The sequence below is a fragment of the Acipenser ruthenus genome, chromosome 9 (genome assembly GCF_902713425.1).
Source record: "Acipenser ruthenus chromosome 9, fAciRut3.2 maternal haplotype, whole genome shotgun sequence".
Classification (NCBI taxonomy): domain Eukaryota; kingdom Metazoa; phylum Chordata; class Actinopteri; order Acipenseriformes; family Acipenseridae; genus Acipenser; species Acipenser ruthenus.
In genome coordinates, this window is record NC_081197.1 from 21,878,250 (window position 1) to 21,893,656 (window position 15,407).

The window sequence follows — 15,407 nt, forward strand, 5'->3', positions numbered from 1 at the left end:
GGTTCTAAAGTGGATATAAAAATCACTGGTGTCATAGCCTGCAAATATACAGTAAAATCACTATTGGTGTAGAACGTTACAATTTACAACTGTGAATTATATCTTAAACCAAAGTTTTTTTTTTTCTATTTGCATAACAAAGGAATACATATTTTAAAATTGCTTTAAAAAATTCAAAATATAGTAGTTTTGTTTTCCATCACATACCATGTTCAATTCAGAGTAAAAGTAGTACGTCTGTAGGAACAGTTAACTATACAGCTCCTGGAATGTCTTTTTTATTCTGGTTTGTTTATCTTCTTTAGTGTTGTGTTGCACTGTTGGGATTGAACTTTTATTGAAGCTTCACTTACTTCTCAGAAAGCTGTGCTCTTGATTAATTAGGTTGAAGCGTCTGTACATTTTCAGCTAATAAAAGAATATCGGTTTCTATCATGTCAGGATTCTTTCCCTAATTCATGTTTTTGTAAGAAAGAAAAAGCACCTAATTTTGAAAAGAATGGATTCAAGTCAATTTTGTAAATCATCGCTGCACTAGTGGAAGAACTGCAGCCTGAAACGAAACGCAACATTGAATGCCAGTCTGTTGAAAGAAAGCAACATTGCAAATCACCATGCTTCTTTCCCTCATTTTTATTACATGTTTTGACAAGCATTTACAACTTTTCAGAACCATATTCCTAAAAACATAAAAATAGACCTTCTTTCAGCTTATAAAAAGAAATATATTAAAGAACCCTTCTGACATGTGCGTTACAGAATGACATTATGTACAGACAGCCATGGCAGCATGCATCAGCAGACTTGAATTAAACAATGAACAATGTCTCGTGGAAATACAGTTGTCTAGATTCTACTCTTTTTGGACACTTACCTCCTATACATGGGCTAAGAGGATTAAGCTAAAAAAAAAAGGGTTTAAAAATGCAGAAAGCAAAAAATACTATTAAACTACTAGCAATAGCAGCAATAAAATTTACAAAAGGAGTCTTAAAATAAATCTGAAAAAAACTGACAGCAATAGTGACCAACATACACACATCAGAGGATGAATTCAGAAATGTTTACATTTAGAAACGTATTAGTTTTATACAATGTCATTGTGTGTCTACAGAGACGGGACTTTAAACACAATCCTTTTATTATTTAACTATTACGATTTCATCTGCGATTACCTCACCCAGCACCCCAAATTAACCTCTCGGCAGCCACAATTTCTATTCTAGTTTCAAATGAAGCTTAATAAAATTAAATACATTTTAATCTCATTCTTTGTTTCAAATAGACCAAGATATGTTTAGTAAAGAAAGCATTCCCCAAGTGACTTGAATGACATTAAATAAAACAAACTGTTTATTGTGCTATAACTCACCTTTTACTGCAGAGCAGTTGTACAGCACATAGGTACAGTAACTGTGCCAATATAGCTGCAAACATTTTCCACCTCATTATTTAATTAGAACCCCTGATCAACAGAATAAATAACTTAAAGCCCTTCGTATAATACGACTCCAAAAGCCTTTATTTATTAGAATATCCACCATCTAGAGTTCCAAGACTAAATTTGGCAAAAATGTGATCAGTGATATGAATCAGCTGCCTGAATCTATGTGCAAACTTCGCCCAACCACAGGTGTATGGCAAATTAATATTTTGCCTTGATAAGAGTAGTATGTATTATTTACTTAGAACCTTAAATGTCACTGTTTCGAACAGGTACAAAATCTTCCCGTCTCACCCAGATCACCTCTTCGGCAGTGTTTTCTATGGCACAACTGAGTCCAGATACGGCAGATTGTTTCTTAAGGTGGGCCATTTTCATTGCACGGGAATCCCCAGTCTTCTGATTATTCTCCCGCTCAGGTTTTGTATTGTCCATGAGAGAGACTGCTTTTACCTGAGCCGGCAGATCATGCTCCACAGTAGGCCCTTTGACTGATTCACAATACTCATCATCATCGCTCAGAATGTCAGTCTCCTTGACATCCTCCTGATCCTCGTATTGATCCAGATCAAACTGCTCCTCCACCCAGCGGTCAGTGTCCGCGCTAATGGCAGCTTGCTGAGGCTGGTGTTGCTGCTGAGTCTCTCTAGCAGGACTGCACTCAAACACGCTGTCTGTATCAATGGTAAACCTGTTCCTCACTAGCTTTCCCTTCCCAAGAGTCCTAGACGGTGCAGAAACTTGAAAGAGAAAACGGTTTTGTGTTAAATTAAAAAAAAAACTTTCAGAATTAGGTCAGCCTATAAAATGTTGTCCAATTGCTTGACATGTTAACTGAAGCTAGTTGGTGGTTACTTCTGTATCTATTCTTGTTTTAAATATGCTTGTTTTCACTTGGATGCTGCATATGTATTCAAGCTGAATGTATTTAAAAAAGAAGCAGACTTAGTTAATTGCTAAACATTACATACTTAAGTCGTACCAAGTTTCTATACAAGATGACCATCAACACTTTACATTCAGTAAAAACCTTATCATATAACTTTACAAATCATTTGGAATTTAAAAACAAACAATTACATTATTGTATACAATAATCTATATACAAAGCCAAAGATTTTCCATGTTCTTATTTTTGTAATTTGTCATTGTGTTTTATATTTAGGTTTTTGTATGTTGCTAGTCTACTTTGCCAGAGGGCAGGTCTTTCTGGTGGTCCATCTGGTTTGTTTAAGTGGGTTTAACTAGAATACATGCTCTTCCTGCAAGTTGGAAAATTCCTGCCTATATTTTTATGATATTTTCACATTCCAACAACCCACTCTACAGACTAAACTAATTACTGTACTAAATAAATGTTTTGTACCTGCTCTGTTCATTACAGGTCTTGCTCCCTTCAGGGCACAAAGCCGCTTCCCTCCAAAAGGTACATACTGCTGATTAGGTGGTAAACTTTCAGTTTTGAGAAGCTGCCTTCGCTGTTTATCCCGAAGAACAGAGTGGATGGTCTTTAAAAAGTCTTTCTTACTCTCTGGAGAACTGAAAAAAAAAAAAAAAAAAAAAAAATGAAAAACTTTATGGGGTCCTTAATTACCAAAAAAGGACCTTGAATGTTGTCCTTCAAAATATGTTTAACCTCTGTTTCAAATCAGTCCACTGGAAAATATTTAAATATTCCTGTTTGTAATTGACCTTTTTCTGCTCCGTTTTAGTACACATCCCTTGCATGTCTTTCAAATCATGTAGACTAAAGGCTGCTTCCTCTGTGTCATATACATCCAATCCATCTATCTGAATTCAGCTTAGCAAATAAAGCATTAAAAAAAAAAAGGAGAAGTGTGTCTGGTGAGTCAGCAGTAATACAGTAACCACAACAGCAATAGCAACCAGTCTCTGATTTGAATGACAACTTGAAGTAAATCAAACAACTGGATGCAGACTGATTACAACACAGGCAATGTGCCCTCTCCTCTAAAACACAATAGGCTTATGAAGTTACTGAACAAACAGCATGATCCTACATGTAGGTCGCTAGATATTTAATTAAACTTTACTTTCGCTAATAAATTTGCATTAGGACCTAGCGGTAACTTAGCCTGCACTCAGATTAAAAAATAAAGCTGCCAGAACTGAACAGCTGATTGTAAGTCGAAGATGTTTTTGGTGTCGATTATTTAGTCTATTGGGAATACCCACGACGCGACACTGTCCACCGCTGATACAGCCCACGACCCAGAGATTAACAGTCTCCGTAAATACAGAAACAATACTGAGGAACTCGATTTTATTATTGCAAATGCTTTGAATGAACCATTTCTAAATGGGATATTGACGCCTGAGGGCAACCAGACCATATATGGAAACCGCAGTACTCATAGACCATTGAGGAAAAGATTTGTATTCATTAGCAACTAAAAGTAGTGCTGCAGTAAATCCAGAAAAAAAGAAAAAAAAGACATCTTACATAACTATGTTGATTAATTTTATTTTCCTTATACAATTTAATAACTGCATTAAATGTTCAGTGCAACTGGCTTCGTATGTAGAATCCAAAACAAGTGTGTTTACTTCTTACCTGCAACAGAGGTGGAATGTTCTTTCTGGTCTCCCTTCAGACTCAGATTTCACATGTACAACTTCACACACAGCCCCTCCCTCAGCATCTGAGGTATAATAAAAACATGAGCTTATGCATTAAGTAGCACATTAGGCATTCATTATTTTCTCTTAAGACAGACCAATTGTCTCTGCTTCACTCCAAGCAACTACCTTGCTAAAGAACTCAGGGCTACAGTAATCACTAACATTAGGGGTGCGTCCCTGCCTGTAAAAACTCATCTGTACTAGACAAAGCAACCTAAATCTGAAAAGCTGCTGCATGTTCAGGGTATTCTCAGGTTTATCGCAAGGGGCTTGAAGCACTCGTGCAGTACTGAGTGGATCATTAATGTGTGGCTGACTCCAAACACCTAAAAGTTGGAATATAATTTCTGGCTGAATGGTGATCTCCCAATCAATTGCAGTTCAGTGAACATTTCACATGAAACATTTACAGGCTGTGGGAAAGGTCTGAAGTAGTTTACCTGCACTGGCAAGTGCACGAACTTGAAGAGCATCAGTAGAAATCATGTGGCGGAATCGAAATGGGTCTCTCTCGTCTGAGATTGAAGCTCTATGAGATGCCCCCTTTCAGAAAAATAAAACAGTTAAACAGTCTTGCTTTAGAAATATTTCCAATTCTATATACATGATTTTCTTTTAATATCAAATTATTTAAAAAATCCATTACAGGATCAGCAAGTATAAATAAATGGTGTAATTTAGTACTTTAAATGTAATAATTAATCTCAGGGCTGTAACAAAATGTTAATACTGTTTTACTAGATTATATAAATGCATATGAAGAATGTAATACTTGCCATTTTTTTCTTCTGCTTTGAGCAATCTTTGTAAACAAATACAACGCCAGTTTTAAAAACTGAAATAGGAAAAAAGAAATAAAACAAAGTTTATGCACCAGTAGTTTATGTTCACATTGATTATTCAACATCATCATGTAATCACAAGTGCAACCATTCACAACTGCCAAATAATTAAAATACATGAAATGCATATTTGAGTTCCACTAGGTGTCACTGTGAATCATTTCATGTTACAAAGGGAGACCCACTTAGAGTCAGCAACAGATAGATTGCTATAATCTGCAGATTGCTCTATTTTCCTTTGAAAATTTAATGGCAGCATAAAAAATGATAAGTGGTACTTTGCCTATTATGGCTTTAGCTTCACCAATCACCTAACCTACCACTACAGCTCGAGATTGCAGAAATACTTTGACTGCATTCTGTACTTGTGTCATAATGTATTGTGGATTAAGAAACATGTACAGTATGCGTTAGAAATACTACATCTTTAAATTAAATAACATTGTCCTTTAAAAAGCATTTTCTTTGCAAATGCAAATTCAATTTTAGTTACTTGCTATATTTTAACACTAAAATATTTACATAACATTTAAAAGAATGCACTGTTTTTCATAAATATATAAAATACAAAAATTTCTAAGTAAAAGGTGTTTTAAAACATTAAATTGCAGTGTACATTAAAGTCTTTAAAACGTAACTATAAAATATGTATAGTGCCTAAAAGCCTTCGATACCTTGCAGTAATATACAAGCAATGACATTTAAAAAAAGCTTCTATTCTTGAATCCTCCAGGGATGTTTTAATATTTGAGTTATTTTGGCCTAAAAACTTGACGTACCAAATGCTGCTAACTCAGGGTCTTTCTTCCACTTTCCAAAAGAGGCAGGGGGGTTAAGCCAAACAACTGTTGTGTGAAGAAGCAAGTCCCCCATCGACAGATCTGCAACCTACCAAACACAATCAGAGTTATTTAACTAATCAAACACGTCCCCCATCGACAGATCTGCAACCTACCAAACACAATCAGAGTTATTTAACTAATCAAACACGTCCCCCATCGACAGATCTGCAACCTACCAAACACAATCAGAGTTATTTAACTAATCAAACACGTCCCCCATCGACAGATCTGCAACCTACCAAACACAATCAGAGTTATTTAACTAATCAAACACGTCCCCCATCGACAGATCTGCAACCTACCAAACACAATCAGAGTTATTTAACTAATCAAACACGTCCCCCATCGACAGATCTGCAACCTACCAAACACAATCAGAGTTATTTAACTAATCAAACACGTCCCCCATCGACAGATCTGCAACCTACCAAACACAATCAGAGTTATTTAACTAATCAAACACGTCCCCCATCGACAGATCTGCAACCTACCAAACACAATCAGAGTTATTTAACTAATCAAACACATTGGTGAATCATTTTCTTTTCTTATTTTTTGTAAACAAAAATGTACTGTCTCTTTCTATTTTGGATTTCAATTAAATAAAAATAAGTTAAAATGTACAAAGAAATGTATATTTAACAGATACTCGCCTCTTTTTTCTCTCCAATCTGTTCTGCTATCAGTTGGTCAAATACAGCACCATACTCTTCATGGATTTTTTGCATTTCATTAATGTGGCTCGCTACTTTGTTCATGGCTTTCATTGCAACTAAAGAAACAAAAAGAGGGAAAAAAAGTCCTGAGAATTCCATGTGTACATTTTTTAAACTAAATCTAAACGTATGATTTCACCTTAATACAGTTTTCAGGAGAATTGTGGCATGTTATCTACATTTTATGAACAGTAGTTTCATGCTAGTGGCTGGAGAATTACTTGCCATAGCTCTAGTTATTGGAAATTAAGTTGATATCTGCCCGTAAATGTTAATTTCTTACCATCAAGATGATAATGTTCTTCACTTTCAGGATCTGTTAAGGAAAATAGCTCCCTTAGCAGCAAAGGGTACTTAAGCACCCGCTGGATAGGTTTAATCAGGTAGGATTCCAGAGTGGAGGAGTGCTGCTGTTTGGGATTCTGAGCATCAAGGAAGGCCTTGAAAGCAGGGTCAGTTTTAGCTAATACACAAAGACAATAAAAGAGAGTATGGTTTTTAAAAAACATGTTTACAGTTTTGCATTTAAAAATCTTAAATAAACAAGCAAAACTGTTAGTAATATAGACTTCTCTTAACTTGATTTAAAGATAATTCAATTTGCCTGGACATTCTTTTTTAGAGAATATGTGCCAGAACAGTTGAGCATGCAAGTGGGAGTTACTGGTTGATTTGTTTAAAATGCTTTGGTCTTCATTTAAACGTTCTGAAAAGCATCCGAATTTCTATATGAATCTACCTCCCCAGCCCGATGTGCAGATTAAAGGTGTTCAGCTATTATTAGTTGTCATCTTGAATTGTCTGCTTTGTGACTGCTGAGCCAGCATCAGGACCCAGAGTGATTCTTAGAGCATCAAGGTCACTGCCTTTCTTTGTAAATGAGGAGAAAGGGTAAACACCTTCTGTTGGCACTCTCACCCACAAGGACTTTAGAATCACTATTTAATGCCAAGCATTTAACTTCATTTAAATTTAATTCATTTTTTTAACCTTCAACCTAATTTAATATTTTGTGGCTACATCTTTGGCTTTCATGTATTTTAATCAAAATGCATAGTTTGCTCTCTGTTTGATAATGGTTCAGTTCATGATCTTTGTCTTTCTGATTCATATCTACATGCGACTTCACTTTCACTGGTTGTGACATAGGGTTCAGTTTTGTACAATATTTGGTCTCTGTACAGCTTTACTTATTAGGAGGTAGAGGCGAATGCTTTAGAATAATGAGATCTTAATTTAAATAAAAAAAAACAAAACAAAAACAAAAAAAACACAACTTATTACCTTTTACAAACACCTTTGGAACTTTTGTATGGCTGGCACAAAATGCACTGTAGATCTTGAAGCGGTCTGCGTAGTATAGAAAAGAGCCACCCAGGGAGAATAGCACCTTCTGCAGATAGGACACGTGCAAATAATATCAAGACTATCCAGGTTTTCAGTTTTTTCTGGTCTGGATTTCAGTTAAATGCCCATTAATCAAACTGCAATTCAAAAGCTGTAGGCTTCTATTTCAAAATCATTCACAGCCCATGCATAAGAGTAAGTTTAAAGCATGAAATCACATTCGATTGGAATTCGTTTGAAGTGACTGGAAAATCCAGTTGTGGATCTCATAAAATGTTGCATTTAGATTGTATTCCCTGAACATTACTAATATGTATTTTAGGACTGTAGACACTGAAATACTTGGTGTATGGAAAACAAAATATGAGAAACAGGACTGCTGTACATAATGTTGAATTCAATAAAAATCTTCACAATTACACCATAGTAGCAGGGTGCGATTTGTCATCCCGGGGGGGGGGGGGATAAATTTATCCCCCGCCTCCCACCCGATATGTCTATTGTCACGATGGTCGTGTGGTGTTGAGTTGGGGAATACATCTATTCTATAACAACATATATGATCAGCATCCCACTGAACAGTTTCCAAATGTTGGCAAGTATGACCGTATCCATAAAAAAATAACTGCATTTATCCTGCATGATGGCAGATTTGTCAAATGTGTGATTCCTGAAGATTTTATTAGCAGTGAATTCAGTATAATAAATACGTAACATAGTGATCCTCTTAACTGTTTAAATTATGTACTACAGATGTATCAAGGCTTGCCATGATGTTTTATTGTTTGTCTATTTATATCCCCTAAATGGAAATTTGACAAATCACACCCTGCATAGCAGTCCACTGTAAACCTGGCACTGCAACTGACTTTTCAATACCATTTGGAAAATGTTGTCTTGCAATGTAGAGTGAACACGTACAGCAATATCTGCAATATTATCTTATACATTTATATTTGAAGATTGAAGTTGTCTTGAATTCTGTTATAAAAACAATTATAAGTTTGTGTGTAAGGAGTCTTTGTCAAAGTCTTAATCCCCTTCTTACTAGTTCAGTACAGTCGCAGACAAAGGTATTGACCCTACACTTAACATAAGATAATTCAAGAAAACATGTTCAATACAATCATTTAGTGAACATTAGACACCAACTAATATGAAGACCAAAATACACAAAATTTCTGGTAGTTTAACAAAAATCTTTTAAAACAGTTTTTCAAAAGCACTCAAGCAATGCAGCTTAGTTACTGTGAAATGATTTTCAATCAATGAATATATTTGATTAGTTCTATTCATTTTTTGTCATGAACACATATCTGAAAATGTTTAAGTGCTTTATTTTAAATTTGTATAAAGAATTTGTTAAACTACCAGAAATTGTATATTTTGGTCTTTGCCAATAATTAGCGGTTAATTTTCACCAACATGTTTTCTTGAATTCTTATGTTAATGTAGGGTGCCAATACTTTTGTCACTAACTATTTCCAGTTTTACCTTGAACTGATCAACTTTTTCAAGTTTTTCCAAATCAGGCACCAGCCTTGTTCCATCTTCAAGTGTTTGAAGAAATTCATTTTGGAACTCCAACATTTCTGCCAGGTTTCCAAAAAGCACATCAAGCTATGACAAAGAGAGACATGCAACAAGTTCAAATGACTGCAGTGCAATAAAAATACTACTTACAAGAAACAGAAGTTTCCATAACTAATATTGTACTGTATGTAGACAAACAACGTAGTAAAGTGGTCCAACGTTAGAAGAAATTAGTTTGTATAAACCTTTTCAAATACAGGTGTATTCAACCCCCTGCTTTTGACTTCATCTGTGCTTGTTCCAACAAACCAACAATTGTATAAAACATATGGGTACAGCTTATTAAATAGACTCCATGAAGAGCAAATAGGGTCAACCAACATCAGTCAAGTGCATGACGTGTTAAAAACAGGGTCTTCTTAATGTACAGACATCACTTGAACATCAACACTACACTGAAGACAAAATACCAAAACATTTGCCATTTCAACATCATTTTTATTTACACAGCATTTACACAAATTGGAAAATATGTGCCATCAACATACCTCGTCTTGAGTAAGAAAGGTTTCTTTCTGTAAAGGTGTTAAATACCTGTCAATAAGACATTTTAAATCCTGAAAGAGAAAAAAAAAAAACTTTTTTTTTTTTTTTTTTTTTTTTTTAAAAAACATCCTTTATAAATATCCAGACTCAATGTTTATACAAATCAAAACAAAGTTTAAATCTCTAATAAATACTATAATTCATATTCTACATCCTATGGCAATTTATAATGGCCATTAGGCCCCAATGTTAAAGCCAGGTTTCCTAGCCAAGAATATTGCCAACTATCAATTGTCAGCAACACTGGGCAGAATCTCTCTCGCTCCCCTCCCCCCTCCCAAAAAAGTCATGGGGCAAAAAAGGTTTGGTAGGTAATATTGTATTTCAATTTTAATAAAAATGACCTGCAATTCAAATGTAGCCTAGCAAACAGTAAAAATTCTCAGTGCAAAAACACAAACAGAATTACTACTACTGAATGTTCAACTACTGAAACTGTGTGCCAGCCAAAAGTCCAATGCTTATAAAACCGATGGTTACCCATGGTTAAATCAGACTACCATAAATGTTTAGTCCTTTCCACAGTTCAGGACTACCAGACAATTATAGCCACTAATAAAAAAAAGATACATATAAATTGTGCTACCTGAACTGCCGTGAATGTGTGACAAATAATTATCTACAATATACCTTATCCAATAAGCACACAACAGTAAAATAATTATCTATAATATACCTTATCCAATAAGCACACAACAGTAAAAGCTGAATAAAACACTGACTTTAACGTAGGTTCTTTCAGTTTCCACCAGCTCGCAGATGACTTTGCGCAGTTTATCGGCATCGGTCAGCTGCCGCAGTATTGCAGGTTGAGGTCCAGAGGAGTCTGCAGCCTCGGAAGAGAGCTCTGAGGGATTCATGTCATGAAGACTACGACAGAAAGCTGCAACCTGCTCAGTACTCTTGGGGGGGAGGAAAAAAAAAAAAAAAAAATCAAAATGTACCGGATTGCTATCACAACTTTTAGCATTTCTCCCTGCAGCACATCTATCTAGAGCAAAACAACTACCGAGCCGGACTAATTAGGGGTAGAAATTGCTCAGTCATCACTTATATAATCAGTATGTAGATTTCTATACTTACCATCACCACCTCACTCACTGTTTAATTAGAATGAATAAAACCTTGCTTAATGAGGATTAAAGAATAAAATCAGTTGCACTCTTTGTTCTATTTTCAGCTCTTCCAAGAACAGTCTTTCTTTTCCCTGCTGTGGTGCATTGATCCTTCTGGCAGACTCATCACAAATCAAAAGAAGAATTTTTTTCATGTGAATTTCCATCTATGGATTCTGTTACCTTGGTAACGTTTTATGCAGCAGAGGCTCATTTTAATCTGTTGAAGGCTGAACTTGACAGTCACTGAAAACCACTTGATGTAAATATATATATATATATATATATATATATATATATTTCAGTAATACTCTGCTCCAATAATTAAACAAATAATGAGAAATAATCTGACCTCAATTTGGTATAGGTTTGTTGCTACCGTTGCATCTAAAACTTTCTCTATGTCTTTGTTCATAGAGAAAGAGCGAGGATAGTGACATGTTTTCACTGTGCAAGACGCTATAAAAAGATCTTTAAATTAGGTCAACAAAGAACAAATCCACAATTCAGTGATCGTTCATTGTTTTTCCCTGGTTGCTCTGTGCCTTTTATAAAAACACCCACATAACAAATTTAGCCATGTGAAGACAGTTCAGCATCAACAGACTTTTTAAAATTGGTTCTGCAATGACTTTTGCTATTCTTGTAGGTTTTTAAATCCACATCTGATAAACAATGATACATTAGATTATAGGTGAATTTTCAGAAAAGCAAAGTAGTGGGTGGGGAATAACCAAGGTCAGTATCTTTCTCAAGGACGAACACAAAAAAAAAAAACATACGAAGACAAACAAATAGTTAAAAGCATTTTAAACATCTTTTATCTCCAACACTGTACATTTTCATCAAAATAGGCAACTGCAAATTTGGAGTCAGGGTGGGTAACTTTTGCTTCTGACTACAATGACAAATACAAGCTAGATGCAAGAATTCTTAAATTAATAAAGACTTGCAGCCTGTGTCATTTTAAATGGATACCTTTTTTTTTTTTGTTCAAGTATACAGGGATAATCCTCTTAAATCTCATGACATTTAGTAAGAATGCATGAGTGGACTCCCATTTCCATTTGCATCAAAAGAGCTCTGTGACAGGGAGAGCTCTGTGACAGGGAGAGCTCTGTGACAGGGAGAGCTCTGTGACAGGGAGAGCTCTGTGACAGGGAGATCATGTCGCTGGTTCTTGAGTGCATGTGTGCCTTTATGGAAGCAGCTGGGACGTGCAACAGGAGATGCATTGCTAAGAAAGTAATTGATCAGATAGGCTCGCCCGGCGCTGAGCTGATCGGGAGGTGTGGCTTGGCTGGGGGGCATGCCCATGGAGGCTGCACGGAGCTCAAAAAGTGTCTGTGTGACAGCTCGAGGCTACTGCACGGCTAGGCCATAGCTTTACAGAGCGGCGTTGAGCAAAAGATTGCTGTGTTTTGTTTCGTGTTGCATTACAGACTTGTATCAACCCAGGAGCTGAAGCTATGGAGCCAGCACTGACCCAGGGAACATCTACCCCAGCACATAACCACAACCAAGGAGAACATCAGTGCTGCACGATTAACTGCTACAGAATCCTTCAACTGCAAGACGATGCTCGTGAAGGCATTAAAGAGGCAGGACTCGCTGTGAGGCGGCCAGAAGTAGGTTGGTTTAAAGGTTGATCCCAAACAGTGTATAGAGAGTTTGCGTAGATCAGTAGGTTCCTAGAGTGGGACCATCCTTTTAGTGGGACTAGCGCTTGCCATTTGTGTTGCAAACTTTTATTTATAGCTTTGTTTTGTGTTGCTTTCTTTATTAACCTTTTGCGGTCCATTGTCATACATGGTATCAGGTATCAGATAATGGGCCGTTCATAGTAAACAAGCTGGCTGAGTGCGTCAGCGCACTGAGACTATCATGGACATTTGCAGAGCTTTTTTCAGATGTTATAGTAATAAAATAATGACTTGGATCGCATTATTGAGGAGTTTGGTGATAAAACGAGTGATCGGGAGATGATCGATCGGTATGTACGACTATTATTATTATTATTATTTATTTCTTACATAGCTGAACGCTATAGCAAACGAAAGGGTGGGGCGGGGATGGAGATGCCTAGTGTGTGCTTTGTTGATATGCAGGGCCTTTTAAACCCGTTTGACTGTGGAAAAAAATACTTTTAAACAGCGCGTATAAAATTAACTGCGCGTGTGAAAATTAATTAGACCTGGCGTGTCTGACGCGCGATTAATAAATGGACCGCAAAGGGTTAAACATGACACTAGGGATACCATTGCTGGTACCTTAGTGTCAGCACTTGTGCTTATTAAATCTGCGCGCCTGTGCGGCGTGTCAACACCCAATGCTCTGTGTCTGCCTCTATCATTCAGTGACGACCCACACACGTAACAAACCCCCGTTACAAGCTCATCTTGCAATTATGTCAATTCAAATTCTAAACATAAAATTTGACCTTAAAACATACAATACTATAGGGAAAGCCATAAGGGTCAGGCAAGTGAACTTGTCACCTGACTCATAAGCATCTGCCAAACCTCAAATCTGTCTTTCAAACACATGCTGCAATTTACCCAACCCTAACAGGCCCTAAGCAGTAGAACTCGGACCATAAAATACAGTCAGTCCACTACATATAACATACCATGACTTAAACGTTTGTGTTTCTGAACTTAGGGATAGGCTCCTCTAGAAAACAAGACTTTATTTAATGTCGATCTTTATAAAGTTTCAAATGGTGCTTAACAATGGAAAACAACAACAAATGACAGCCACGAGACAAACTCGCACGCCATATGCAACAGCATATTTTTCTCCTGTTACCTGAAAGGAGGAGCCTAATACTGATGGAAATCCCAAGGTCAGCTATCAAGAAGAACAGCTGGAGGATTATATAAACACGTACATTTGATCTGTCACAACATTCTTTAAGGCCGAATTGACTAAGCTCAGTAAACTATCAAATACACCTTTCTGAAATATGAGCTCTAAGTCAGCTAAAAAGAGCACAAAACCTTATGAAGCACTGCGGCAAGGCTGCTCTTGAAAATGCAGACTTTAGACTAGCTTCCTTTGTAACATATTATTGGCATTTTCACACTGTATCTAGAAACAAAAAAAAAGAAAACAGGCTCACCAGGTGAAGCATCTCATAAAAAGATTCAGAGGACCGTTTCACATTCTGAGAACTTGCTCTCTGTTTGCCTGTCCTGAGAATAGACATGATCCAAACAGATCAACAGCACCGACAACAAATCTCCTGATCAACATAAGTACAAAACACGGCTTATCTTCGTATCTCTTAAGTCACAGACAGAAGTATTTCTTCAGAACTTTAAACTTTTTTTCTAGATACAGCAAATGTGTCCCAATTTGCTCTCCACTATTATGGTACCACTGAAATTAGACTTGCATGATTAATGGTAAACAATGACAAGAAAAACAAAAAAAAATCTTTTGACAGCTGCTGCTCTCCTCCTGCTTATCCATTGACATATTCAGTTTCTGTAAACAAGGAATAATCACATCCAGCAGCCGCATTGTGACATGAAAGAAAAAGGAAGGGGGAGGTAACTGACAATGGAGTGTCACTTGCTGTTCTCTTGGGCTACACTTCAGGCGATTGGCCAAGCACAAACCACAGCAGAATTTTAATGTAATGCAGGCATTGCATAAGAGATGAGCTCAACAGCTTTATGCTATTTCATTATTTATTTATTAACTGTTAGTTACATTCTAAATAATGAAAGAAAAAGTCTTTTATTTATCATCTAGGAGAGTTTTAAAAATACATTATATTTAAACTATAATAGTTTTAACAACCTGAAGCCAGATTTTTTGGGGGATAGACATTATATCACAGGCAATAAAACTACATTTCAGCATTAGATATTACATTTAAAACAAACAAAATCAGTTGCCATGTCATCAAAAATATAGAACTAGGATTTATTTTCACACACACGGTCTTTTGAAATAGGTATATTAACCATGCTGAACAGCTGGGAGTTAGCTTTTCTGGATCAACCATAATATTGTTAGACAGTTTTTGTATGGAAAGTAAAATTCTTTCTATCTATCTATCTATCTATCTAGAGAGAGAGAGAGAGAGAGAGAGAGAGAGAGAGAGAGAGAGAGATCTATATATATAGATCTATATCTATCTACACACCTTGTGAATACAAAGAAGTTGATTTCAAACTACATTTTAAAAGGTGTATTTAAATACCATAATTTACATAGGAATACATTTTACATACAATGTCAACAGATTTGATTAGGTATTAATACATTCATCATATCCTCCATTCTTTGTTACAATAACTTTAGGCATC

The 15,407-nt window shown here is 36.1% G+C and overlaps 1 protein-coding gene across 9 annotated transcripts in view; it reads right to left on the reverse strand.

Annotated features, from left to right (window-relative positions):
* Nucleotides 1–617: 617 nt before the first annotated feature.
* Nucleotides 618–15,407, reverse strand: part of LOC117405862 (rho guanine nucleotide exchange factor TIAM1-like) — a 97,385-nt gene continuing 82,595 nt past the window's right edge. For 7 of the 9 annotated variants that reach the window (XM_059029697.1, XM_059029699.1, XM_059029698.1 and 4 more), the window contains 12 exons: nt 10,696–10,875; nt 9,916–9,984; nt 9,329–9,454; nt 7,772–7,880; nt 6,771–6,950; nt 6,425–6,543; nt 5,709–5,817; nt 4,864–4,922; nt 4,528–4,630; nt 4,020–4,107; nt 2,811–2,983; nt 618–2,184 (listed from right to left, as the gene is read on the reverse strand). In XM_059029697.1, coding sequence (XP_058885680.1) covers nt 1,694–2,184; nt 2,811–2,983; nt 4,020–4,107; nt 4,528–4,630; nt 4,864–4,922; nt 5,709–5,817; nt 6,425–6,543; nt 6,771–6,950; nt 7,772–7,880; nt 9,329–9,454; nt 9,916–9,984; nt 10,696–10,875 — 1,806 coding nt within the window. In that variant the 3' untranslated portion in view covers nt 618–1,693. Of the gene's footprint in view, nt 2,185–2,810; nt 2,984–4,019; nt 4,108–4,527; nt 4,631–4,863; nt 4,923–5,708; nt 5,818–6,424; nt 6,544–6,770; nt 6,951–7,771; nt 7,881–9,328; nt 9,455–9,915; nt 9,985–10,695; nt 10,876–11,056; nt 11,080–14,209; nt 14,564–15,407 lie in introns of those variants that run through there. The other 2 variants (XM_059029701.1, XM_059029703.1) reach the window with 2 other exon arrangements.